This window comes from Mirounga leonina, unplaced genomic scaffold (genome assembly GCF_011800145.1).
Source record: "Mirounga leonina isolate KUSES-001 unplaced genomic scaffold, KU_Mleo_1.0 Mir_114, whole genome shotgun sequence".
Lineage (NCBI taxonomy): Eukaryota > Metazoa > Chordata > Mammalia > Carnivora > Phocidae > Mirounga > Mirounga leonina.
This window is the reverse complement of record NW_023270265.1, coordinates 11,658,624-11,685,433: the sequence shown is the minus strand read 5'-3', so window position 1 is coordinate 11,685,433 and position 26,810 is coordinate 11,658,624. Positions and strand designations below refer to the sequence as shown.

The 26,810-nt window shown below is 40.8% G+C and overlaps 1 protein-coding gene across 1 annotated transcript in view; it reads left to right on the top strand.

The window, feature by feature from the left end:
• GRID1 (glutamate ionotropic receptor delta type subunit 1) overlaps positions 1-26,810 on the top strand; it is a 700,883-nt gene that overhangs the window by 576,573 nt on the left and 97,500 nt on the right. Inside the window, exons 9-12 of the mRNA XM_035023220.1 lie at positions 14,069-14,170; positions 15,619-15,816; positions 19,125-19,449; positions 20,647-20,785. Of these exons, the coding sequence (XP_034879111.1) occupies positions 14,069-14,170; positions 15,619-15,816; positions 19,125-19,449; positions 20,647-20,785 (764 nt within the window). The remainder of the gene's footprint in view (positions 1-14,068; positions 14,171-15,618; positions 15,817-19,124; positions 19,450-20,646; positions 20,786-26,810) is intronic.

The window sequence follows — 26,810 nt, the reverse complement described above, 5'->3', positions numbered from 1 at the left end:
TTCTCCCACTCCACCTCCTGGAGTCTCGGAGGAAAGAACTGATGAGTAGGTATGGCCTCCCTTGTGTTGGGCTCCCAGGGAAACTCACTATCACTTGGCCTTTAAAAATCTGATAAAATTTCAGTCTTTTTTTCCTCTTATCTGCTGTTATAATTGACTTCTTTTCTTCCATACTCTATCAAAGATGAAACATTTCTTGTGTCCTGTCTGTCCTTGGAGGAGCTTCTCATCTTTTGAAATACGTAAGTTTACCAGATGGTTGTGTGACCACAACTCTCTTAGAGGCTAAATTTTTTAAAATATAGTTTTATTAATTATCTGACTTTTTGTTTGTTACAATGAAAGAAATATTATCTTGCTACTTTCTACATCTTAGGCAGAATGACAAAAAGACTTACTATCCTTACTGTTAATGTGACAGAAAGATTCCCATCACTGGCACCGTTGGAGTTGGTCAGTCCTTCTATCTTTTTGTGGGCCCAATGAGTCCTACGTGCCTGTAATTTCAAATAGCGGAGGCTAGCACTGGGGCATGTTCATGGTCTCCATCATGAATGACCTGGTTGCCAATGTCAGTGGCACTCTGCTGTTTTTTCTGGTCCTCCTTGCCAGCACCATTGGGGGAGAATCTTTCTCCTATCTTTGCTAAAGGTTTTTCATGAAGCCCCCATCTGTGATAACTCTGGCCTATTTCACTCTTCTAATTTCTCATGGCTCTGCCCTCTGAACATTTAACACAAGTTCTGCTGGGGCTTATTTTTAAGGGAGTACAGCTTTCACCAAATGCACAATTCCCTGCACACATAGTCCTGGGATGAGACTTTCAGTTCTCCCCTCTGAGTCCCTCGTTCCCATGTGAGTCTCCTCTTCTCTTGTTATAGCACATCTGGAGCTTCAAGAGTGGTCCAGTGGGCACATCTGACCTGATGGTCATCTTCTGTGGTTCATACTCTACAATGCCCATACCTTAGTGGCCCTGATATACTGGAATTCCCAAAATGAACTTTTATTTTTTTATTATTTTATTTCATTATGTTAGTCACCATATATCATTAGTTTTTGATGTAGTGTTCCATGATTCATTGTTTGCATATAACACCCAGTGTTCCATGCAATATGTGCCCTCCTTAATAACCATTACTGGGCTAACCCATCTCCCCACCCTCTCCCCTCTAAAACCCTCAGTTTGTTTCTCAGAGTCCATAGTCTCTCATGGGTCGTCTCCCCCTCCAATTTCCCCCCATTCATTTTTCCCTTCCTATTATCTTCTTTTTTTTTTTTTTAATATAATATATTATTTGTTTCAGAGGTACAGGTCTGTGATTCATCAGTCTTACACAATTCACAGCGCTTACCATAGCACATACCCTCCCCAATGTCCATCACCCAGCCACCCCATCCCTCCCACCTCCACCACTCCAGCAACCCTCAGTTTGTTTCTTGAGATTAAGAGTCTCTTACAGTTTGTCTCCCTCTCTGGTTTCATCTTGTTTCATTTTTTCCTCCCTTCCCCCTATGATTCTCTGTCTTGTTTCTCAAATTCCTCATTTCAGTGAGATATATGATACTTGTCTTTCTCTGATTGACATACTTCACTTAGCATAATACCCTCTAATTCCATTCACGTTGTTGCAAATGGCAGGATTTTTTTTTTTAATGGCTGCATAATATTCCATTGTGTATATATACCACATCTTCTTTATCCATTCTTCGTTTGATGGACATCTTGGCTCTTTCCATAGTTTGGCTATTGTGGACATTGCTACTATAAACATTGTGGTGCACATACCCCTTCAGATCACTAAATTTGTATCTTTGGGGTAAATACCCAGTAGTGCAATTGCTGGGTCATAGGGTAGCTCTATTTTCAACTCTTTGAGGAACCTCCATACTGTTTTCCAGAGTGGCTGCACCAGCTTGCATTCCCACCAACAGTGTAGGAGGGTTCCCCTTTCTCTGCATCTTCGCCAACATCTGTCATTTCCTGACTTGTTTACTTTAGCCATTCTGACTGGTGTGAGGTGGTATCTCATTGAGGTTTTGATTTGTATTTTCCTGATGCCAAGGATGTTGAACATTTGTTCATGTGTCTGTTGGCCATTTGTATGTCTTCTTTGGAGAAGTGTCTGTTCATGTCTTCTGCCCATTTCTTGATTGGATTCTTTGTTCTTTGGGTGTTGAGTTGGATAAGTTTTTTATAGATTTTGGATACTAGCCCTTTATCTGATTTGTCATTTGCAAATATCTTCTCCCATTTTGTCGGTTGTCTGGTTTTGTTGACTGTTTCTTTTGCTGTGCAAAAGCTTTTTGTCTTGATGAAGTCCCAAGAGTTCATTTTTGCCATTGCTTCCTTTGCCTTTGGTGATGTTTCTAGGAAGAAGTTGCTGCGGCTGAGGTCGAAGAGGTTGCTGCCTGTGTTCTCCTTTAGGATTTTGATGGACTCCTGTCTCACATTGAGGTCTTTCAACCATTTGGAGTCTATTTTTGTGTGTGGTGTAAGGAAATGGTCCAGTTTCATTCTTCTGCATGTGGCTGTCCAATTTTCCCAACACCATTTGTTGAAAAGACTGTCTTTGTTCCATTGGACATTCTTTCCTGCTTTGTCAAAGATGAGTTGACCATAGAGTTGAGGGTCCATTTCTGGGCTCTCTCTTCTGTTCCATTGATCTATGTGTCTGTTTTTGTGCCAGTACCATATTGTCTTGATGATGACAGCTTTGTAATAGAGCTTGAAGTCCGGAATTGTGATGCTGCCAGCTTTGCTTTTCTTTTTCAACATTCCTCTAGCTATTCGGGGTCTTTTCTGTTTCCATACAAATTTTAGGATTATTTGTTCCATTTCTTTGAAAAAAGTTGATGGTATTTTGATAGGGATTATTAAATGTGTAGATTGCTCTAGGTAGCATAGACATTTTCACCATATTTGTTCTTCCAATCCATGAGCATGGAACGTTTTTCCATTTCTTTGTGTCTTCAATTTCTTTCACGAGTATTCTATAGTTTTCTGAGTACAGATTCTTTGCCTCTTTGGTTAGATTTATTCCTGGGTATCTTATGGTTTTGGGTGCAATTGTAAATGGGATCAACTCCTTAATTTCTCTTTCTTCTGTCTTGTTGTTGGTGTGTAGAGATGCCACTGATTTCTGTGGATTGATTTTATATCCTGTGACTTGACTAAATTCCTGTATGAGTTCTAGCAGTTTTGGGGTGGAGTCTTTTGGGTTTTCCACATAAAGTATCATATCATCTGCAAAGAGTGAGAGTTTGACTTCTTTGCCAATTCAGATGCCTTTTATTTCTTTTTGTTGTCTGGTTGCTGTGGCTAGGCCTTCTAGTACTATGTTGAATAGCAGTGGTGATAGTGGACATCCCTGCCATATTCCTGACCTTAGGGGAAAAGCTCTCAGTTTTTCCCCATTGAGAATGATATTCGCTGTAGGTTTTTCATAGATGGCTTTTATGATATTGAGGTATGTACCCTCTATCCCTACCCTGTGAAGAGTTTTAATCAAGAAAGGATGCTGTACTTTGTCAAATGTTTTTTCTACATCTTTTGAAAGGATCATATGATTCTTGTTCTTTCTTTTATTAATGTATTGTATCACATTGATTGATTTGTGGATGTTGAGCCAACCTTGCAGCCCAGGAATAAATCCCACTTGGTCGTGGTGAATAATCATTTTAATGTACTGTTGGATCCTACTGGCTAGTATTTTGGTGAGAAATTTTGCATCCATGTTCATCAAGGATATTGGTCTGTGATTCTCCTTTTTATGGGGTCTTTGTCTGATTTGGGGATCAAGGTAATGGTGGCCTTGTAAAACCAATTTGGAAGTTTTCCTTCCATTTCTATTTTTTGGAACAGTTTCAGAAGAATAGGTATTAATTCTTCTTGAAATGTTTGGTAGAATTCCCCTGGGAAGCCATCTGGCCCTGGGCTCTTGTTTGTTGGGAGATTTTTGATTACTGCTTCAATTTCCTTACTGGTTATGGGTCTTTCAGGTTTTCTGTTTCTTCCTGGTTCAGTTTTGGTAGTTGATACATCTCTAGGAATGCATCCTTTTCTTCCAGATTGTCTAATTTGCTGGCATAGAGTTGCTCATAATATGTTCTTATAATTGTTTGTATTTCTTTGGTATTGGTTGTGATCTCTCCTCTTTCATTCATGATTATATTTATTTGGGTCATTTTTCTTTTTGATAAGTCTGGCCAGGGGTTTATCAATCTTATTAATTCTTTCAAAGAACCAGCTCCTAGTTTCGTTGATCTGTTCTACAGTTCTTTTAGTTTCTATTTCATTGATTTTGCTCTGATCTTTATTATTTCTCTTCTCCTGCTGGGTTTAGGCTTTATTTGCTCTTCTTTCTCCAGCTCTTTTAGGTGTAGGGTTAGGTTGTGTATTTGAGACCTTTCTTGTTTCTTGAGAAAGGCCTGTATTACTATATGCTTTCCTCTTAGGACCACCTTTGCTGCATCCCAAAGATTTTGAACAGTTGTGTTTTCATTTTCATTTATTTCCATGAATTTTTTAATTCTTCTTTTATTTCCTGATGTCCATTCATTCTTTAGTAGGATGCTCTTTAGCCTCCATGTATTTGAGTTCTTTCCAACTTTCCTCTTGTGATTAAGTTCTAGTTTCAAAGCATTGTGGTCTGAAAATATGGAGGGAATGATCCCAATCTTTTGGTACCAGTTGAGACCTAATTTGTGACCTAGGATGTGATCTATTCTGGAGACTGTTCCATGGGCACTAGAGAAGAATGTGTATTCTGTTGCTTTGGGATGCAATGTTCTGAATAGATCTGTGAAGTCCATTTGGTCTAATGTGTCATTTAAAGCCTTTATTTCCTTAGATGATCTGTCCATTTTGCTTAGATGATCTGTCCATTTCAGTGAGGCGGGTGTTAAAGTCCCCCACTATTATTGGATTGTTGTCAATGTGTTTCTTTGCTTTTGTTATTAATTGCCTTATATAATTGGCTGCTCCCATGTTAGAGGCATAGATATTTACAATTGTTAGATCTTCTTGTTGGATAGACCCTGTAAGTAGGACATAGTGTCATTCCTCATCTCTTATTATAGTCTTTGGTTTAAGATCTAATTTGTCTGATATAAGGATTGCCACCCCAGCTTTCTTTTGGTGTCCATTGGCATGGTAAATGGTTTTCCACACCCTCATTTTCAATCTGGGGGTGTCTTTGGGTCTAAAATGAGTCTCTTGCAGGCAGCATATCGATGGGTCTTGTTTTTTTTATCCAATTTGTTACCCTGTGTCTTTTGATTGGGGCATTTAGCCCATTTACATTCAGGGTAACTATTGAAAGATAGAAATTTAGTGCCATTGTATTGCCTGTAAGGTGACTGTTACTGTATATTGTCTGTGTTCCTTTCTGGTCTGTTACTTTTTGGCTCTCTCTTTGCTTAGAGGACCCCTTTCAAGATTTCTTGTAGGGCTGGTTTTGTGTTTGCAAAGTCTTTTAGTTTTTGTTTGTCCTGGAAGCTTTTTATCTCTCCTTCTATTTTCAATGACAGCCTTGCTGGGTATAGTATTCTTGGCTGCATATTTTTCTCGTTTAGTGCTCTGAATATATCATGCCAGTCCTTTCTGGCCTTCCAGGCTCTGTGGATAGGTCTGCTGCCAATGTAATGTTTCGACTGTTGTAGGTTACAGACCTCTTGTCCCGAGCTTTTTTCAGGGTTTTCTCTTTGTCTCTGAGACTTGTAAGTTTTACTATTAGATGTCGGGGTGTTGACGTATTTTTATTGATTTTGAGAGGTGTTCTCTGTGCCTCCTGGATTTTGATGCCTGTTTCCTTCCCCAAATTAGGGAAGTTCTCTGCTCTAATTTGCTCCAGTGTACCTTCTGCCTCCCTCTCTCTTTCTTCTTCTTCTGGGATCCCAATTATTCTAATATTGTTTCGTCTTATGGTATGACTTATCTCTCAAATTCTGCCCTCGTGATCCAGTAGTTGTTTATCTCTCTTTTTCTCAGCTTCTTTATTCTCCATCATTTGGTCTTCTATATTACTGATTCTCTCTTCTGCCTCATTTATCCTAGTAGTTAGAGCCTCCATTTTTGATTGCACCTCATTAAGAGCCTTTTTGATTTTGACTTGGTTAGATTTTAGTTCTTTCATTTCTCCAGAAAGGTATTCTCTTGTATCTTCTATGCTTTTTTCTAGCCCAGCTAGTATCTTTGTAATCGTCATTCTGAATTCTAGTTCTCACATCTTACTAATATCTGTATTGATTAGGTCCCTGGCAGTCAGTACTGCCTCCTGTTCTTTTTTTTGAGGTGAGTTTTTCCATCTTGTCATTTTGTCCAGGGGAGAATAGATGAATGAGAGAACAAAATGCCAAAAGGGTGACAATGACCCCTCCAAAATATAAACTAAACAAAAGTGTCTCAGAAGAGACCTGAAACCAGGGGGAAAAGAGAGGGAAAGAAAGAAAAAAAAGAATATGATCAGTCTGCTGAATAGATCAGAGCCACGCACTAGATTTTGGGTGTATTTTGGTCTGTTAGAAGAAACTGTATCCCAAAATTTTAAAGAGAGAAAAACTTACATATATATATACAAAAAATAAGGTTGACTACAGTGAAGGGATAGAATATGACTCTAAAAATGAAAAATAAGAAAGATTTTTAAAAAAGGGATTGATGTTGGTTGAAAAAGGGAAAAGGAAGAATTCCAAAAAAAAAAAAAATAGGAAAAGAAAAAAAGAAAATTAAAAAAATTAACTTTGAAGACTGAATAATCATGGGGAAGAAAGCCATGAATTCTATGTGCAGTATTCCCCTAGCTCTGGAGTTCTGCAGTTCTCATTGATTGGTAAACTTGGTCTTGGCTGGCTGTTCTTGCTCATCTTCTGGGGGAGGGGCCTGTTGCTGGGGTTCTCAAATGTCTTTGTTGTAACCAGGATTGTCCCACCCTTGCTGGTGGCCCGGCTAAATAATCTGCTCGGGTTTGCTCTCAGGAGCTTTTGTTCCCTGCAAGCTTTCCATACAGCTTTGGAGGATGAGAGTGAAAATGGCGGCCTCCCAATCTCCACCCTGGAGGAGCCGAGAACTTGGAGCCCGCTTCTCAATGTGCCCCCAGAGAAAAGCAGTCAATCACTCCCGTCTCCCCAGTCTCCAGCCGCACTCCGTGCTCACCCGGCCTATAACCGAGCGTTTCTATCTCTGGCATACAACTCCGTGTGGAGTCTCCAAACCCAGCAGATCCCTGCAGTGCGGTCCTGCGCCACTCCTCCTGGGGGAGGAAGCGGAGTCTCCCTGGATCTGCCGCTTTTTGGGTCCCTGCTGGGGGAGCAGTGGACCGACTGTGCCGCGGATCATGATTTATGGCAACCCCACCAAGCTGAGAGCCCACTCCTTGGCTCCGTCTCTGCAGCCAGCTTCCCCACTCCAATCCCTGGGAGCTCTGCCACACTCAGGCATCCCCGGTCTTTCTGTGACCCTGAGGGTCCTGAGACCACACTGTCCAGTGAGGGTTCCGCCCTCCACTTAGCCACTGGAGCGATGTCCCTCAGCGGAGCCGACTTCTTACAAGTTCTGATTTTGTGCTCTGCGGCTCTATCACTTGCCAGTAGCTGACTCCCTCCCCTCCGCCGTCTATCTTCCCAAATATCGCCTCGGATTCACTTCTCCACACATCCTACCTTCCAGAAAGTGGTCGCTTTTCTGTTCAGAGAGTTGCTGCTATTCTTTTCTTTAATGAATCTCGTGTTGAGTTCTGTTCAGAATGGTTTGATACCTATGTAGCTGAATTCCTGGGACTAGATGGAATTTAGGTCTCCTACTCCTCTGCCATCTTGCTCCTCCTCCCCAAAATGAACTTTTAAATTAGACCTTACTTTAGAATTCCTGGCTACAAATAATATTCTATGTTCAGATTCTTACATTCTGTTTCCAGGATGCTCTTTTGTGTCTAAACATGTTGTCCCTGCATTTAGCCAGAGCTTAAAATATGCAACTGATTATCTGGAACCAGTGCTGGCTGAATGCCCCAACTCAAGCTCATTCAAGATGTGGGTGCCCCCTTGACTCCAAACCCACCCAGGACTGATCCTTTGGAACAGACACTGAACCCATCTATTCTCTAATAAAAGTGTTCTAAAATGTTTTAGAAAAGTCCATGCACTGCCATGAAGATAAACCCACTGTGGCTTTCACTACTGAAGCCCATATTCCAGCCAAGGCTTGTGAGCTCAGCTGAATGCAGTCACTGGTCAATGAGGGTATGGCTTAAACTGGACTCCAGCAATGGCTGTGAAGTATGACAGACGTGGTCATAAAAATTTCACTTCCTGCCTTCAGTGCTCTCTTGAGATAAGCTTATCACTGAAGTGGTTGGTCACTTAGTTGTGAAATGTGACTATAGATTATTGATCTATTATCTTGCTGGATATAGGTAAATATGAGATTGGGGGTTAAGCAAACCTACCTTCTTTCCTTCTCTTACTCCCTCCCTAGGAATTGGCGAGGCTCTATATGTGAAACTGGTCATATTCTGTCTCTGGGCTGTAAGGCAGTTGGATTGCCTCTACTCTCCTTCCCCCCTGCCCATGAAAAGAGATGACACTTTAAGAGACCTCTGTAACTAGATTATAGACCAAAAAGTGCATTCTTCCAGAGGAGGCCTGTCCCATTTATGGTTAATAGCCCTGCATTTATTAAAGACAGGGCCACAAAGTCCTAAATCCCCACATCTCACAACTCAAATGCTAACATGAAGAACACTCCAATTGACTCAGGAAATATATTTTCCTAAGACCACTGGTTTATGAAATTTATTCTCCAATTGGCTGATCTCTTGAACAGTTGTTTGTCATAATCAGATTTTGAAACCATATATCTCCTTTCAAGGGATGATTGTGCTGTAACCTCTGGCTCCATGCATGCTTCTGGTCTGGGTAGAGCAGATCTCCTGGATGAATGAGAACCACAGCTGTCTTATCAAATCGCGGCAGTTCTCGTTTGTTTAACAGTGCTGGAAATTAGTTTTTCAGGCACTGATCTTGACAGGTCAGCTGTCAAAGGTGGGTGTCTGTGGCCATAAAACTCATCGATCCCATAAACAAAATTCTGTCTACAAAATACAAGGGGAAGCCAGAATAGACGCCCTTATGCACAAATGAAATGGTCTGCAGCTGTATGACTAAGTGTCAGGCCTTGTATGGGGGTAAGGTTTTTCTGGCTTCCCATTTATCAAGCCTATCAGCCTCATTTGGCTTTCATTGACTGAAACTTTTTCCTCGGTGTTTTGAACCAGGAGGACCAGGCACCTCAGGAGGGAAGCTGAATACAGTCTCTCCTAATCTGGGTCAGCTGCAAGTTTGGGAATCCATTTAAAGGCTTTATTTTATTAAAAGAAAGAAAGAAAGAAAGAAAGAAAAGTCCACTGGAGTCTGTTTATACAGTGCTTTTTCTGTGGTCTGGTCTTATATTCCAGGTGTTCAGAGGGATGGCCTCACTCAGAATGAAGAGTTACTGCTCTGGTCTTAAGATTTGGGCAAGAACACAAGGCTTTGTAGAAATGGGGGGATTCACTCAGCCTGGGGCGCTCAGCTTGAGGCTGATGTGAGGGAATAATAAACTTCCCTGCCCAACTCAAGGACCCTGGTCCCTGGAACATGGTTGCACTTTGATGTGTTTGAAGGCAGAATTTTGGTTTCACTTTGAAGTATTTTTCCTTTCTCTGTCAGAGTACAGGATGCCCTGAAGGACAGGGAGAGAGAGGTCTGTATTAAAAAACAAAAACACACAAAAATAAAAAAACTTTAAGTCCTCAATACTTCCGGACACAAAAAAATAGGGGTAATTATAGGCGGGCAGTAATTTTTTTTTCCCCCTCTCATATACTTGCACTTAGATTTAAATGGCTTTGCTTTAGGATTGCTGTCCTTTTTTCTTAGTGGAGAAATATTGTCTGTCTTCATGGAGCTGGGCCGCAGCAGTGGCTACTTCCTTGTCTCCAAACCCAACAGGTTCACTGGGCCCCACACCGTCTTAGAGAGGTCATAGAATGGGAGACGCCATGTTGGATGAACCTGCAATTGCCTCTTCTAGGAGATGGGGATGCCATGGCCAGAGCTCCTGGCAGCCAGAGGACTGATTTATTGGGTTCTCACTCTCCGACTGGTCTTGACACACCAACAGATAATTTAACTCAGATTGCTCCCCTCCATTCAGTCCTTAGTTGTACAAATGCGTGTGACAGGATTTTGTCATTATGCTAGTTATTTTGATCAAAAGCTTATTTTCCTTCCTGTGAAAGTAGTGAAAAACCTGTTGAAAACACAGAACAGTGTCAAGAAGTTGCAATGATTTTTCATAATTCCACCGCCTGGATATATTCACATATTACATTTTAATACAGCTCCTCCCATGTTTACCACCACCCTTTTAAAAAACCATAATTAAGCTTTTATTGCACACATAGGTTTATATCCTGCTTCTTTACTTTGTGATTATTACTTTATAGCAGATTATTTCAAAGTGATTTTTTCTTTTGAATAGCCCCTAAATGTTTGGTAGGCAGGGAAAATATTCTTATTATACTTTTTAGATGAGAAAATGGAATGTCAATGGAGTCAAATTTATTCAAAATTTTAAGCACTGCAGTCAAACATGCTGCCTGAGGTCACCCAGGTAAGTGGTGGGAACACAACTAGAATACAGGTCAGTCAACTACCAAACTTATGCTATTTTCACACCTCTGAGTTCCTCTCTTCTTCCCCAAATCTTTACCAGGTATAGTAAGTTGACCTTCAAGAGGAGAACATGGCATTCGAAGCAAGGTTGGAAATCCTGAGATGGGAATAATCAAGGCAAGGTCTAGTCCAAGAGCCTGAAATTCTAGACAGTTTATGAAGATAGGGTTTTGATCTCAGGGCACAGGGTGACAAACCCAAGTAGCACACCCAGCAGGGTCACAGACTTAGATCCAGCATGGAAGACAGTGGAGAGTATTTCTACTGCAGCCCTGTATAAATGGTGGAGATTGGGCTAATAAACATTGCATTAGCTGTGAGGAGTGTGTTATACTAATGTAACATCTTAAGTGGGGAAAACTGGGTGTAGGCTATATGGACAGACTCTGCACAACCTCTACAACTTTTCTGTAAATCTAAAACTATTCTAAAGTGAAAGCTTATTTTTAAAAAAATATGAGTGTGTATCAGACCCAACCAAAGAGGGATGGTATTAAAGGCAGAAGGACTTAGAGGAAGCATGCCATGTGAAGGTGAGGGATTTGGTGGGGTTGGAGTGGACTGGGCCTACATACACTTAAGTGAGCCTGATTGCCAGGCTTGGATCTCCATAAGGAAGGCCTTTCTTTTAGGCCAAGCTTCAGAGTGTTAGGATTTATTCTGTAGGAAATGAGAAGTCATTTGAAAATTTTCACTAACACATTCATGTTTGAGTTCATTTATTACAGAGGTACAAATCAGCAAAAGGGAGGAGGCTGTAAGAGAGAGGTTGGGGGTAATGAGCTCAATGGGGAGGCTGCTGCAATACTCTGGGGCAGGGGTGCTGCTGCTTTGAGCCAGGCAATGAGCTAGAAGAAGAGGGTTGTGTGGCAAGGCATTGGGAGGCAGAGCCCTTCTCGCAGCTGAGCTTAAAACTCTAGAAGGACAGGGTGTTATTCCAACTGCTTTTTCCTGCCTCCATTCTCCATTCTCAAGACTGATTACTGTCCCAGTAGACAGATGGGTAAAGCTTGTTTGATCAAGGCCAAGCAGAATCCCATCCCGGGTGCTTGCTCATGCAGGTGCTAGCACAGAGTGGAGATGGCCCTTCACCTGTGCCACGGAGGTTTGGCAGCACATGTTAGGAATTCAAGTCCTGCTGTAAGGCAGAGTATCTGGTACCTGGAACTGACATGTCATCACGAGGACAAGATCGCCTTCATTATGACTTTGTCAGTCATCGAGGTGGTCCGGAGACCCCACCCAGGAGATGCAGCAGATTACCCATCAGGGTTAAGCATCTCCAATGCCTGGGCTAACCAGTTATGGAGATCAGATGCAGGCAGCCCAAATACACATCATGAGTCCCCTAGTCCATGTCAGAGGGTCCAAAGAATGTAGGGAATCGACACCTTGACTCTTTTTGTCTGGGTTTGTCTCTTCCCTTTGACCAGCATTCTAATCCAGATGCAGGACTTGATCTTGGGTCCCAGTGCTATTTCCAGGACCCAAGGGGAAAGAGCCATGAGCTTTCCTTCTCACTATGCCAGTTCCCAGAGTGTGGCATCTTTGATGTCCTTGAAGAGGACTTTGGGTAGATTTTAACTTTGCCCTTTACTGCAGTGCCCCTCAAATTAACTGGTGGTGGCTGTGAGGAGCTTCTCAGAGCACATGGCCATGCTCTTAACTAAATGATTCATTCATCACTGCCAGGCATCCTATTACTTAGGATGGAGTGGGTCTTACTTGGTATTGTGTCCAAAGTGACAGCCAGAGTTTCTAGGTTCCTTTTAAACTGCTTTTACAACCATGTATCTCATTCTGATAGTCCTGCTTTAGGCCTCAGGGTTCTAGTATCTTCCAGGTGGCATGGTCCCACAGATTCTGCCACTGTAGCCTCATAGTCAAAGCTCGGAGTGCAGAGCCTGCTGCAGATGTCAAGGCTAAGGGACACACTGGGAGAGCAGGCGTGTCCTTAGGTAGCACTATTGGTAGCTTCTTTAGGGCACCTGGTGACATTTCTCCACAGAGGGATAGTTCTTCTGCTCAGCCTCACTAGGGGACTTGTGGGTTTTCTCCGATGAAGAGTAGATGCTGCCCACAGCGGTCTGCTTCTTTAACGCCTTGCTGCTTAAATGGTGGTCATGGATCATCCGCAGCAGCCTCACCTGGGAGCTTCTTAGATAGGAATAATCACAGGCTCCAGAATCAGAAAGTGCATATAAAATCCCTGGATAATTTGTGTGCATATTACAGTTTGAGGATCCCCCGCTTTAATCTATAGCAGAGGTTTACAATCCTGGCTGTGCATTAGAATCCCCTGGGGAGCTGAAATATTCATATCTAGCCCACTACAGACCAATTAAATTCAAATCACTGGGGGTGAGGCCCAGCCCTCAATATGCTTTAAAAGCCTTCTTAAGAGAATCTAATATGCAGTGACCTAGAAGAACAGGGTTTCTCAATGAAGACCGCTGGGGAAGCATTACAATTTCTCATGCCTAAGTGCTGAGATCCTGATTAAGTTGAGATGGGGGCTGGTATCTCTTTTTTGTTTGTTTGTTTGTTTTTTACATTTCACCAATTAATGACTGAGAATCATTGGTCAGATAAAGATTTCATTGTGATTCCCCAGGCCCAGCAGGGATGCAGAGAGGGGAAGCAGTCCAAAGAACATCTGTGTCTCCTGTTGTTTCTGAGCCAGTAGCGGGGCTCCATAACCACCTCAGGGGGCCTGTCAGAGATGCATCAGGCTATGGGAGAGACTGGGCAGGTTCAGGAGGATATGGCAGATCCAGAGCACATGTAGTCTTGCCCTATACCTGTACATCAAGGAAAATTATGAAATTTGCCCTACAGTGAAGACAGGCAGGGAGCTCTTGACCCCATTTGCAGTAGGCATCAGGGAGCAAGACAAGCCACACATGGGGGTCTTTGTTACCTGCTTCACTGCTGAGCCCCATCCTGCCTCGGGGGCAGCGCTGGGTGAACTTAAGGGGCCCTGTGACCTGGGCAAGTCAAAGGAGTAATTACAGAAAGAAGACACTTTGTGGGAGACATGGTGACATGACCTCAGTGAGTGGACAGAATAAAATGAGACAGAAATGTTCATTCTAGAAACAAGTTCTTACCAACTGGTTTTATTTTAAAGATGTGGCAAGTCCTCAAGTTCCACATGAGCTGATGGAGAAAGTAGAACTGGCTGTCACACCTTTATTCTTTCTAAGGCTTTAAGATGGCTCTGAGTCTCTGCGACGCTGAGGGGCCTGCTGTCCTCCTAGCTGCCTGATTCAGGATCCCGGTTGGAGAGACGAGTTCCTGAGGTGCACACAGGTGCCCGTTCTGTCCCTCACACTCCCTTTTTCCTTCACAGCTGGCGACGTGGGACTCAGAGAAAGGCCTGAATGGCAGCCTGCAAGAGAGACCCATGGGCAGCCGCCTCCAAGGACTGACTCTCAAAGTGGTGACTGTCTTGGTAGGATCACGGGCATATTGGGGAGCTTCACCATTCAGGCTTTTGAGTCAGAGGCTTCTCTCTGTTCAGCTTAATGCTGTGTTTGGAGAGAAGGGGATGTTGATTAGTGGCTTGAGTGTTCATAAGGCCTTTCTGGCAAATGATTTTACAAATAATGAAGAAGAGTAAGGTTGGAGATTCTGCCCCAGGGCCTTTCACGGGAGGTGACTGGGCTGCTCTAGAGAAGGACCTCTAGAGCCACTGCTAAGCTTTCAAGCAGGCATATCTCTATTTGTTCCTGGATGTAAACAGTGTCTTGACCTACTGATGGTCCTTAGGAGAGCTTTGCTGATAGGCAGAGTCCCCAGAAAGATGCTTGGAGGAGGATACTCTTCCAGCACCCAATCCCACTGATGGCCCCATGTGACACAAACTTCATAACCAAGACCCTTTGTTGCAATTTTTCTGCACGGTTGTCCTGGAATCATAGACTTTTACATCTTTGAGACCTTAGAAGCATCTTCCTGTCAATTTCTTCCTTCACTTTTTCAGGGCTCTAGAAGACATTTTCGATTTCCCTCTTATTAACTGTTCAGACATGGTTCAAATGTCTGAACCCCTCTGTCACATGAGGCACTGACATCTCCTTGGCTCTAGAAGCCTTTGGCAGCAGTGTTCCTGCATTTCCTTGATGCACATCACAGAAAAAACATTATACCATACCCCCCCACACCCCCAATTAAACTAATGAGATATATTCTCTGGGGCTGTTTGCCAAAAGCCCCATTCCTGTTCAGTTTTATAGGATTGTGGTGGGGAAGGCTGAGGTGTTTTCCAGAGAATCACATGCCCTACAGGAGTGATTAGGACACAACACAAAATGTGTGAATGTGGCTTTGGGCTCGGAAACTGTGGGGTTTAATTCTGTCCTGACCTTTGACATATGGTGTGACCTTCTTCCATGAATCAGAATCCATTTTCTAGTACAATCTGATAGATGTAATGCTGTCTTCTCTCAATCTGATATCATAGAGCTTTTACTGTCGTTCTTTATACTGGATGAGAAGTAACCACATTTCTTATGTGGGTCCTGAAGAATTATGGCATTTCCTAAGGACAGAGTCCTGAATGTCACAAATAAAGGAGTGAAAACAAATCATGTCATTCTGGCAATGGGATTCTGAGCAGAGGCTGGGATGACATCACACAGGACAATTAAATCTCCATTCCTCCATCAATATGCTGGTTGGAGGGATCTTCCTATCCACTGTGCTCTGAGTGTCCATAAACTACTTTAAAAAAAGGGCAGGGATGTTCAGACTGCAGGCCTAAATTGGGTAAATACATGCCCATGTTCACAAACATTCTAAAGCTATGATTCATCAGATTGGTCTCTCCATCTACCCTGGAAAGATGTGTGTTAATGGACCTGTTATTTAATTAAAGAACATCCATTCTGTTGTCCTCAGGAAGAGCCTTTCGTGATGGTGGCTGAGAACATCCTTGGACAGCCCAAGCGCTACAAAGGGTTCTCCATAGATGTCCTGGATGCACTGGCCAAGGCTCTGGGCTTCAAATATGACATTTACCAGGCCCCCGATGGCAGGTATGGTCACCAGCTCCATAACACCTCCTGGAACGGGATGATCGGGGAGCTCATCAGCAAGGTAGGTCCCAAAAGCAGGACCATGGGGAGGGGAACCCTAGTCTGCGTCTGGGGTGATATCTAAATTTGGCCCATTAGGCATTTAGGACCTTGGAACTAGCTAAACAGATCACAGGTTACCACTCTTCACTCACTAGAGCTCTCTTTTCTTCAACCCACCCATCTCTACCATATCCATTTCTGTTCTTTTTTCTCATTCCCTGGCACTCTGTTTTCTTTCCGTGACCACTGCTGCCATTCCTTTCAAGCCTGTCCACTGAGCCTGCTCTGTCATACACCCTTCCTGCAACTCACCCCCACATTTGGGCTGAAATAGGAACTTAGTTCTCACGGGAGGTATGAGTGAGTGCTTATTCTTTTCTCCCTCGTGGCCCACGGGTGGGATGTGTATATACAAGTACGTGTGTGTGCATGAGTGTGTGTGTGTGTGTGTGTCTGCATTGCTGTGTGTAAGCGATACGACATTCCCCAGCTCCTCAGATTAATTTCAAATAGTTACTCTTCCTCTCTCCTATAGAACCTGGGTCCTCATTGAGACTCCTGGTATGAGGCCAGTTCACTGTGTCCCCATCCTCACCCCTGTCATCCCATGACCTCTAATAGTCATTTATGATGGTGGCATCTGCTCAAGCCCTCCCTCTCTAGTGTTGCTGCTGCTACCAACTTTGACATTGCAGACATCCCTGGGGCCAACCATGAGCTCCCAGTGTTTTGACTGCCTCACCTCCAGTGACCTTGGTTTGTGCTCCACGTCAGTGCCTGTACCCATGCATTTTGTCAACATCTTATGTGTTACCGTCCCTGTCCCACTCCAAGACTATGACCTGTTGTCCTTCTGACTCTTTTGAACCTTTGCTCCTAAAACACAAGTCCTTTGCTTTATCAACCCATAAAGGCAGACACAATCTCTCCAATTTCTCCTAAGCTTTAAAAAAAAACCAATTTTCTTGCAGTATTAATTTATATATAAAATTCACCCATTTCGGATATACAATTCAATGATTTTTAGGAAATCTACTGAGTTATGCAACCATCATCATAATCTAGTTTTAGAATAATTCCATCAACCCAGTGAGATCCCTCACACTTACATTTAATCCCATTTCCAACCCCAGCCCTAGGCAACCATTGATCTATTTTCTATCTCTATAGATTTGCTTTTGTGAACATTTAATGTAGATAGAGTCATACAATACGTGGTCTTTTGTGTCTGGCCCTTTCCACTTAGCACATGTATTTGAGGTTCATCTTTCTTTAAGATTTTTGCATCCTTTCCTGCCTGGTGTGGCCTCGGTGTTTGACCAGATAATCCCGTTCCCTTCATCTTTTGTGATTCTCTTTGTTCTTGGTCTCTTATTGTACTGAAACCCTGACTTGATTATATTATCTACCCTCTGACTCTGACATCCAAGTTGCTGCATACAAAATCACAAATTTGCCCAGATGGGTATATGGACAATGTGTGGCCTCCAACCTCAGCTAGGCCTTCAGGACAGCCCAAGTTCCTTAACTTGTCCTTTGTTGGACCACTTGGCTATATCCCTTAGAGACTGTTTCAAAAGTTTATCTTTCTCTTCAAGCAACCTAAAAGTCTTCTCTCCTAAATTAAAGAAAAAAAAAGTGCTCCTATATTAGGCAAAGAAATGGAGATTTGTGGGCTTGAAATACTACTTCAGCTACCTATGAAATTCACATCTGCAGACACCTACTCTAACCTCCAGGTTCACAGGTGGGAGTGTTTTTCCCTATGTTCCAGGTCACCCCTTTACTTGTGTCATAAGTCAGTCCCCTTGTGCTTCTTCTGGACCTGGCTTCATAAATTACTTTCCCTTCTTCCTATGTTGTAAACCTATCCTGCTCCACTAGAACTCTTCTTAGGCCTTATGTATGCTCTGAATGCTCCAAATCCTTAAAAAGAAATCCCTGGATCTTGAGGTTTTGAAAAGAGAGACAAGAACCAGAGATACAAATGTGACAAGTCTAAGAAGAGAGCTTCACCATCATTAACCTCCAACATTTTTTCTTTTTACTCTAGATATGTTGTTGGATTTCATAGTTTGTTATTTTATTTTATTTTATTTTATTTTATTTTATTTTATTTTATTGGATTTCATAGTTTAGAACATCAGTGTATCTACCCCTCTAGCCCACATATTAAATATGATAAAAATTTTTCTGATGAAGTCTTTATATGTATGTTTTCCCAACTTTATTTTTTTAAAGATTTTATTTATTTATTTGAGAAAGAGAGAGAGGTACAGAGAGAGAGAGACAGCAGGAGGGAGAGGGAGAGAGATTCTGAAGCAGACCCCTTGCTGAACACAGAGCCCGACTTGGGGCTCGATCCCACAACCGCGAGATCATGACCTGAGCCGAAACCAAGAGTTAGCCGCTTAACTGACTGAACCACCCAGGCCCCCCTAAAATAAACTTAGTTCTGATGATGCCTCCTACTTAGAAGTCCAAGAGCCAAGATTGGATGATCATTGTATATTTTGGTGCTCTCGTGGTTGAAGTGAGGACTGCAGGCCCATTATTCCCTACCATCATCCATCTAAGCCTAATTATCCTAACCTCCCCAGTCTTGGCAGCTTTAATTTCACAGTCTAGTTCCATCTTAATAAAGTCTTTGCGTATTTTTAAAATGAAGCCCATTTTGGAAAGCAAAAATCTTGCAAGGTACTTTTGGGGTCAAAGTACAGCATGCCCAGAGAATCCCCGCCCAACATGGCTTTACTATATGAAGAATCAACCCATATATCTTAGAGGCCATGAATGAAGGGCCGTGGATGATCAAGAAAAGTAGATAACCCTTTTTTTCCTTGGAGGATATTACTCTCTGGCATAGAGTCTTCATATAAAACAACCAGGCACTGAGACATTAATGAGATTTCAAGTAGTTGTACAACTCACCATAACTTCCGAAGTATCTCAGGAAAGGGAGACATCCATGTGGGCTAATGGAAGTTTGGAGAGGCTTGATGGAAGTATAGGAAGGGTGCAGATAAGCCTAGAAGAAGATAGAAGGGACTTCTTGGTTGGGGGCAGGGACGGGGTAGAGGGAAATACCAGCAAAAGAAAGAAGATAGTGAAAGTTTGTGAGGACAAGAAAGTGAAGAAAAACTACAATTCAAACAGACCACTCAATGTTGAATATTTTTTACAGTATTCAAGATCACAGGCTGTCACCTCTTGAATCCATTTCCTCTGGACAGAATAACCCAAAGAGTAGAGGGCAGGCCTTGCCCTAGGGTGGGACCCAGCAGGAAGCTGAGGACTGCTGTCTGATGAGTTGGTTTTGCCTTTCAGAGGGCAGACCTGGCTATCTCCGCCATCACGATCACCCCGGAGAGGGAGAGCGTTGTGGACTTCAGCAAGCGGTACATGGACTATTCGGTGGGGATCCTAATCAAGAAGCCCGAGGAGAAGATCAGCATCTTCTCTCTTTTTGCCCCGTTTGATTTTGCTGTGTGGGCCTGCATTGCAGCAGCCATCCCTGTGGTGGGCGTGCTGATATTTGTGTTGAACCGGATCCAGGCCGTGAGGGCTCAGAATGCTGCCCAGCCCCGACCATCCGCTTCAGCCACCTTGCACAGTGCCATCTGGATAGTCTACGGAGCCTTCGTACAGCAAGGTACGTTCCTGGGTTCCTGATGTTGTGGTATAGCCCCAGGGGCCTGGAATAACTTGCCCGTTGGCAGAGTTCTTAGATGCGTTTTGGCAAAGTCATTTTAAATGCAATTTTATTTAATCTCTAGGGCAGTACAGGCTGCACCCAATTTCTCTGAGTAATATCAGATAGAAATTAAATGAAGTGACAAGGAACTCAACTTCAAAGCCTGATTCTCGCTTTAGATAAAATTAACTTTGGAGTTCTGCTTTGCACTTTTCTCCCCTCCCACATTAGGTTGATTGTTATGCACATGGGGTTGTCAGATGAAACTGAATCTTGCTTAAATTTGAAGTCTTAATAGGAAAAAAAAAAAATCACAATTGTTTTTGCAATCATCTAAGTAGTCCTCCATCCATTCTTGAGATACAAAGTCTCCCTTCTCTGTGAAGTCTGGAGAGCACTTGGTAAGTTACAGGATCTTGCAGTTTTGACCCAAGCAACAAATTGCAAAGTTCCTAATGTGAGTGTTGGTCTTGTTTGCACCATGGCAAAACATGTATCGCCTGTTTGCAAGGTTATGTAAGAAGAGTCAGTGAGACGCTTTCTTCTGCTACCACCTAAGGGACCAAGGAGAAATAATTGGCCTCTACGGGGCAGCTACTGACTGCAAGTCACAGGCAATGATATCTGAAAATCCTAGGAAAAAAGCCATCCAGTGAGGGCTGAATATTAATAAAAGCGAGATCTCATTTCTGAGGTTTCAAAGAAAGCTAAGGAACCCTCCAGGTAGGAGGTAATTCTGTATTTACAGAATTCCTGAGACTACTCTCTATGAATTTGAAATTGGAAAAGGATCTTACATCAGGTTGCAGTCCTGGAAGTATACAACAAGTGAGATAGAATCTTCTAACTGGAAGATTTTGATATTCAGAACTCTATGCCCTTGGCGTTTTGATTAACATCACATCACTAAAAGGCCAATCCTGGATTTTTCATATTTGATGGTCCTCCATCCCTTTCCAAGAGTGGTGGTCTTTGGATTCTTTCCCGGGATTGTCATAGCCCTGCATAACCAGCCAGCAACTCACTTCCCTGCTCCCTAGCCCAACCCCAGTGGCGGTTCCCTAAGCCAGGCCGCAGGGTGGAGCTGGAGCATTTTTTGGGGATGCGAGTGAGAGCAGAAGCCCAGGGCCAATCCATTTTGCTGGCCTCCTGTAGGTGGCGAATCCTCAGTGAACTCCATGGCCATGCGCATCGTGATGGGCAGCTGGTGGCTCTTCACCCTCATTGTATGCTCCTCCTACACAGCGAATCTTGCCGCATTCCTCACAGTGTCCAGGATGGACAACCCTATAAGGTAAGATCCATTCCTCCTTCCAGATCTGGGACCATTCAGCTCTGAGAGGCTGTAAAGACAGAATGCAGCCCAGTGTCATGGAGGCAGATGGACTTAGATCCCAGATCTGCAGTTTGATTATCGTACTCTTTAATGCGTAAAGAACTTCACTCCTCTTGTAGTTTACTTCATACACAATTATATAAATGCATAAATGAATTAAATAATACTTCTCTGAACATTTAAATGCTGTTTATAAGACTAAGAAATCAAAACATTAAAAATTAACAAATTAAATTCCCTCAGGCATTTAAACGTTGATTACAAACTTATTTAATCAAAATTTTCTAAACATTAAATTAAAATTAATTAAGACCACAAGTCTCAGGTATTTTTTCAAATCTTCAAACACCTTAAAATTATTTTTAAAAACATGGCATTATCACAGTGATTAGAAAACTTATTCACTTATATTTATAAAATTATAAAATTTCTGAAGCCAGGGAATAAAAACATTTCTTTGTTTTACCAAAGTGTTAAAAATATGGCATGAAAGAATTTGTTCAACATAGTGAAAAAACTTGGGAATGCCTTTGTTTTAGGAGCAGATTTCCATATACTATGTAAATTGCAAGTGAACTTGGGCAAAGTGAAGGGGTATTAGAAAATGTGGTTACTGAAGTGACCAAAGGCACAGAGCTAGTCTGCATTTTCTCGGGTGCAATATCAGCTTCAATATCACCTCTCACTTGATCCCTGATTATACTGTTGTATAATTTCTCCTTTAATTCATCATACTCACTATCATTACATGGATTCTTTCGATCTACAGCCCTAACTGGTCATCCATACTTAACCAGCTTCTATGGCTCCCAACTGCCTATTTAAAAGAGTCTGGACTCTGGCCAGGATTCAAAATTTAGTATGATGTTATCCAGTTTAATTTTTAGTTGGCATTTTTATTGAGATAATTATAGATTCACATGTAGTTATAAGAAATAATGCAGTGAGATCTCATAATATCCTTTAACTAGTTTCCCCCAATGGTAACATTTTGCAAAACTATAGTATCTTATCACAACCAGGGTATTGACGTTAATACAGTTGACTGATTCTACTCAGATTTCTCCTCTTGTACTCATTTCTCTGTGCATGTGTGTGTGTGTGTGCATTTGGTTCTACGCAATCTTATCCCATGTGTAGGTTTGTGTATTTACCACCATAGTAAAGATGCTAAAGAATTTTATTCCTGCAAGGATACCTTGTGTTTTCCTCTTATAACCACACACATCTCTTGTGTGTGGTTTCCTCTTATAACCACACACTGCTTCTTCCCCTCTAGTCTTGTTCTTAACCCCTGGTGACCACTAATGTGTTCTCCATTTCTAAAATGTCATTTCAGGGCACCTGGGTGGCTCAGTCAGTTAAGCGTCCAACTCTTGATTTTGGCTCAGTTCATGATGTCAGAGTCCTGGGATGGAGCCCTACTTCGGGCTCGTGCTCAGCACTGAGTCTGCTTGTCCCTCTCCCTCTGCTCCAACCCCCTGCTCACTCATTCTCTCTCTCTCTCTCTCTCTCTCTAAAATAAGTAAGTAAATAAAATCTTTAAAATGTTGTCATTTTAAATATGTTATATAAACAAAATCATAGCTTTTTGGTTGCCTTTTTCATTTAGCATAATTCTCAGGAGATTCATCCAGGTTGGTGTGTAAATCAATAATTCATTGCTTTTTGCTGCTTCGTGGTATCCCATGTACCACAGCTTGTTTAACAGTTCACATACTGAAGGACAGCTGGGTTGTTTCCACTTTTATGCAATTATGAATAAAACCACTATTGAATATTTGTGTGTAGGTTCTGGTGTGAACACAAGCTTTCATTTATTTATGATACATATCCAAGAGTGCAATTGCTGGGTCATGTGGTAATTGCGTGTTTTATAAGAAAATATGCTTTACAAGAAACTATCAAACTGTATTCTAGAGTGACTCTGCCATTTTATATTACTACTAGTGATGTGGGAATGATCCAGTTTCTTTGCATCTTTGCCAGCATTTAGTTTTTTCACTATTTTTTTTTTTTATTTTACCATTCTGATAGGCATGGAGTGATAGCTCATTCTGGTTTTAATTTGTGTTTCCCTAATGAGTAATTGTGTTAAACACTTTCTCATGTGTTTATTGCTATCTATATAGTAACCTCTTTGGTGAAATATCCATTTATATATTTTACCCATTTTCTTTTTCTTTCTTTCTTTTTTTTTTTTAGAGAGAGCACACACCCATACTCAAGCGGGGGGGAAGGGCAGAGGGAGAGGGTGAGAGAAAATTCTAATCAGGCTCCACCTCAGCATGGAGGCTGACTTGGGGCTTGATCTCATGACCCTGAGATCATGACCTGACCTGAAATCAAGAGTGGGATGCTCAGCTGACTGAGCCACCCAGGCACCCCTTGCCCATTTTCTAACTGGATTGTTTGACTATTACTCTTATGTTTTGAAAGTTCTTTGTATATTTTAGATACTAGTTCTTTGTCAGACATGTTTGTAAATATTTTCCCAACTCTGTACTTTCTCTTTTCAACCTCTTAACAAGGTCTTTCACAGAGAAAATTTTTTAATTCCTGTGAAGTCCAATTTATAAGTTTACTCTTTTGTGAATCATACCTTTGGTGTCAAGTCGAACTCTTGCCTAATCCTAGACCATGAAGATAATCTCCTGTTTTTTTGTGTGTTTTTCCTAACAGTGTTGTAATTTTACATTTTACATTTTGGACTATAGTCAATTTTGAGTTAATTTTTGTATAAGGTATGAGGTTTAAGTGAGTTTTAGATATATAATTATAATAATTATATATATGGTTTTGTCTATGGATGTTCAGTTGCTTTAGCATCATTTACTAAAAAGGTTATCTTTCCTTCATTGAATTGCTTTTGCAATTTGTCAGGAATCAGTTGGGCACGTGTGGGTCCATTTCTGAGTTTTACATTCAGTTCCATTGATCTGTGTGCCTATATCTTTGCCGATACCACACTGTCTTGATTACTATAGCTGCAGAGTAAACCTTAATACTGGGCAGAGTGAGTCTTCCAATTTTATTTTTCTTTGTTCAGATTGTTTTAACTATTCTAGGGCCTGCACCTTTTCACATAAATTTTAGAATAAGCCTGTCTGTTTATAAAAAACTTTTCCATGGTTTTGATAGGAATTGCATTAATTATAGTTGAAATTGCATTAAACCAATAGATCATAACTTGCTGAGATTATTTATCATGAATAGGTATTGGATTTCTCAAATGCTTTTTTTTTTGCATTGCTTGACATGACCATATGATTTTTCTTCTTTAGCTTACTAATAATGATTGATTACACTGATTGTTTTTCTTTTTTTTTTTTTTTTAAGATTTTATTTATTTGCGAGAGAGAGAATGAGAGACAGAGAGCATGAGAGGGAGGAGGGTCAGAGGGAGAAGCAGACTCCCTGCCGAGCAAGGAGCCCGATATGGGACTCGATCCCGGGACTCCAGGATCATGACCTGAGCCGAAGGCAGTCGCTTAACCAACTGAGCCACCCAGGCGCCCTACACTGATTGTTTTTCAAATGTTGTGTACCTTGAATGAATCTCACCTGGTCATGATCTATGATTCTTTTCATATATTTTGGATTCTGTTTGTTGATATTCTGGTTGAGGATTTTTGCATCTAAATTTATGAGAAATATTGGTTTACACTTCTATTTATTGTGCTGTTTCTGTCTAGTTTTGGTTTCAGGGTAACACTGCTTTCATAAAATGATTTAGAAAGTCTTTGCTCATCTTCTATTCTCTGGGAGAGATTATATAAAGTTGGTGTTAATTCATCCTTAAATGTGGGTATAGTTCTCCAGGAAAACCATCTAGAAGATTTCATATTCTTGGAGTTTTTAAATTAATAATTAAAATTTTCATAGCTATAGGGCAATTCATATTATCTATTTCTTTTTCAAGTCTAGTTGGTTTACAGTGTTATTCATGTTTTCCATTTACTTGCTGATCTTCTGTTGTTGTTATCAATTATTGAATGTGGGATATTAAATCTCCAACCATTTTTTCAGAAGTGCCAATTTTTCCCTTCAATTTTATCAATTTTGATTCATATATTTTGGGACTTCAAGTGTATATATGTTTCTAATTGTAATTGTTTTATATTCTTACCAAATGACCCTTTTATCATTATATAATATCCTTCTTTGTCTCTTATAAAAACTTCCCTTAACTGGTACTAGTATATTCCTCCAGTTCTCTTTTGGTTATTGTTTGCACAAAGTATTTTTTTATTCTTTAATTTTCAATCTATTTGTCCTGGAACCTAAAGTGAGTAACTTCCATATAACATATAGTACAATTATGTTTTTTAATCTGTTCTACCAATCTCTGTTTTAATTGGAGAGTTTAATCCATTTATATCTAATGTAATTAGTGATAAGGAGGAACTCACTTTTGCCATGTTGTTTGTTCTCTTTATGTCTTACACCTCTTTTGTTCCTCATTTCCTCCATTACTGCTTTTTTTTGTGTTAAATAGATATATTCTGTATACCATTTTAATTCCCCTGTTGCTACTTTTACTATATATATTTTTGAGTTATATTTTTAGTGGTTGCCCTAGGCATGTCAATTAACATCTTAATTTATAACAATCTAATTTGGATTAATGCCAACTTTATTTTAATAATATAAAAAAATGTTTCTCCTGGGTCACTCTGTTCCTCTCCACCTCTGCCCCAAGAACTCCCTTTTGAAGCTGTCTGATCCCTTACTTTTTAGGAAGTAATTAAAATTTTTTTCCCAATTTATTCAATGGATAGTCTTCTATATTTAATTTTTAAATTGTTATTTTTTATTGTTTTTTACTTATTGAATAAACTTCACAATTTGTTTTAAAACAACTTTAGATATTAGAATATATTATTAAGATACATGTTTATATTTTTTAATTTTAATATTTAAGTTGTGATAAAATATACATAACATTTTAATCATTTTTAAGTGTTCAGTTTAATGTCATTAAGTACATTCACATTGTTCTATAAATATCACCACCATCCATCTCTAGAACACTTCGTATTGCAAAACTGAAACTAACTCCCCATTCCCCACTTCCCCAGACTCTGGAAACCACTGTTCTGTTCTCTGTCTCTATAAGTTTGACTACTCTAGGTACTTTATATTAGTGAAATAGTATAGTTTTTGTCCTTTTATGACTGGCTTATTTCACTTAGCCTGTCTTAAAGTTTCATCCATGTTGTAGCATCTGTCAGAATTTCTTTCCTTTTTAAAGCTAAATAACATTCCACTGTATGTATGTACCACATTTTGTTTATACTATTCATCTGTTGAGAGACACTTGTGTGGCTTCCATCCTTTGGCTATTTAATCATGCTGCTATAAACATGAGTGTACAGATATATGTTCAAGTCCCTGCTTTCACTACTCTTGGGTATATACTAAAAAATGGAATTGCTGGATCATACGGTAATTCTATGTTTAATGTTTTATTAGGAACTACTTTATCATATTCTACAGCAGTTCCACCATTTTACATTCCCACCAGCAACTCACAAGGATTCCAGTTCCTTTATGTCCTCACCCACACTTATTTCGCCTTTGTTTTTGTTTTCATAATAGCTATCCTAATGGGTGTGAAGTGGTATCTCATTTTGGTTTTGATTGGTATTTCCCTAATAATTAGTGATGTTGAGCATCTTTTCATGTGTTTATGGTCATTTGCATATCTTCTTTGGAGAAATGTCTATTTAAGTTGATTGCCCATTTTTAATTGGGTTGTTGTTTGGAGTGGGTATGAGGTCCATTCAGGGAAGGGGGCATATCTTACTTTTAGTTCACTAAACATGTCTCAAAATATAATTACTTTTATCTCCATTACAATTACAAAAAATCTTTACCTGTTAGCATGATGAAAGCAGAGTTATTTGAAAAAAGGTAGCATTGGCAGGTGGTTTGGCACTACAAGGATCAATGCCCTGTCTTTAGGAAATGCTTTGGTTAA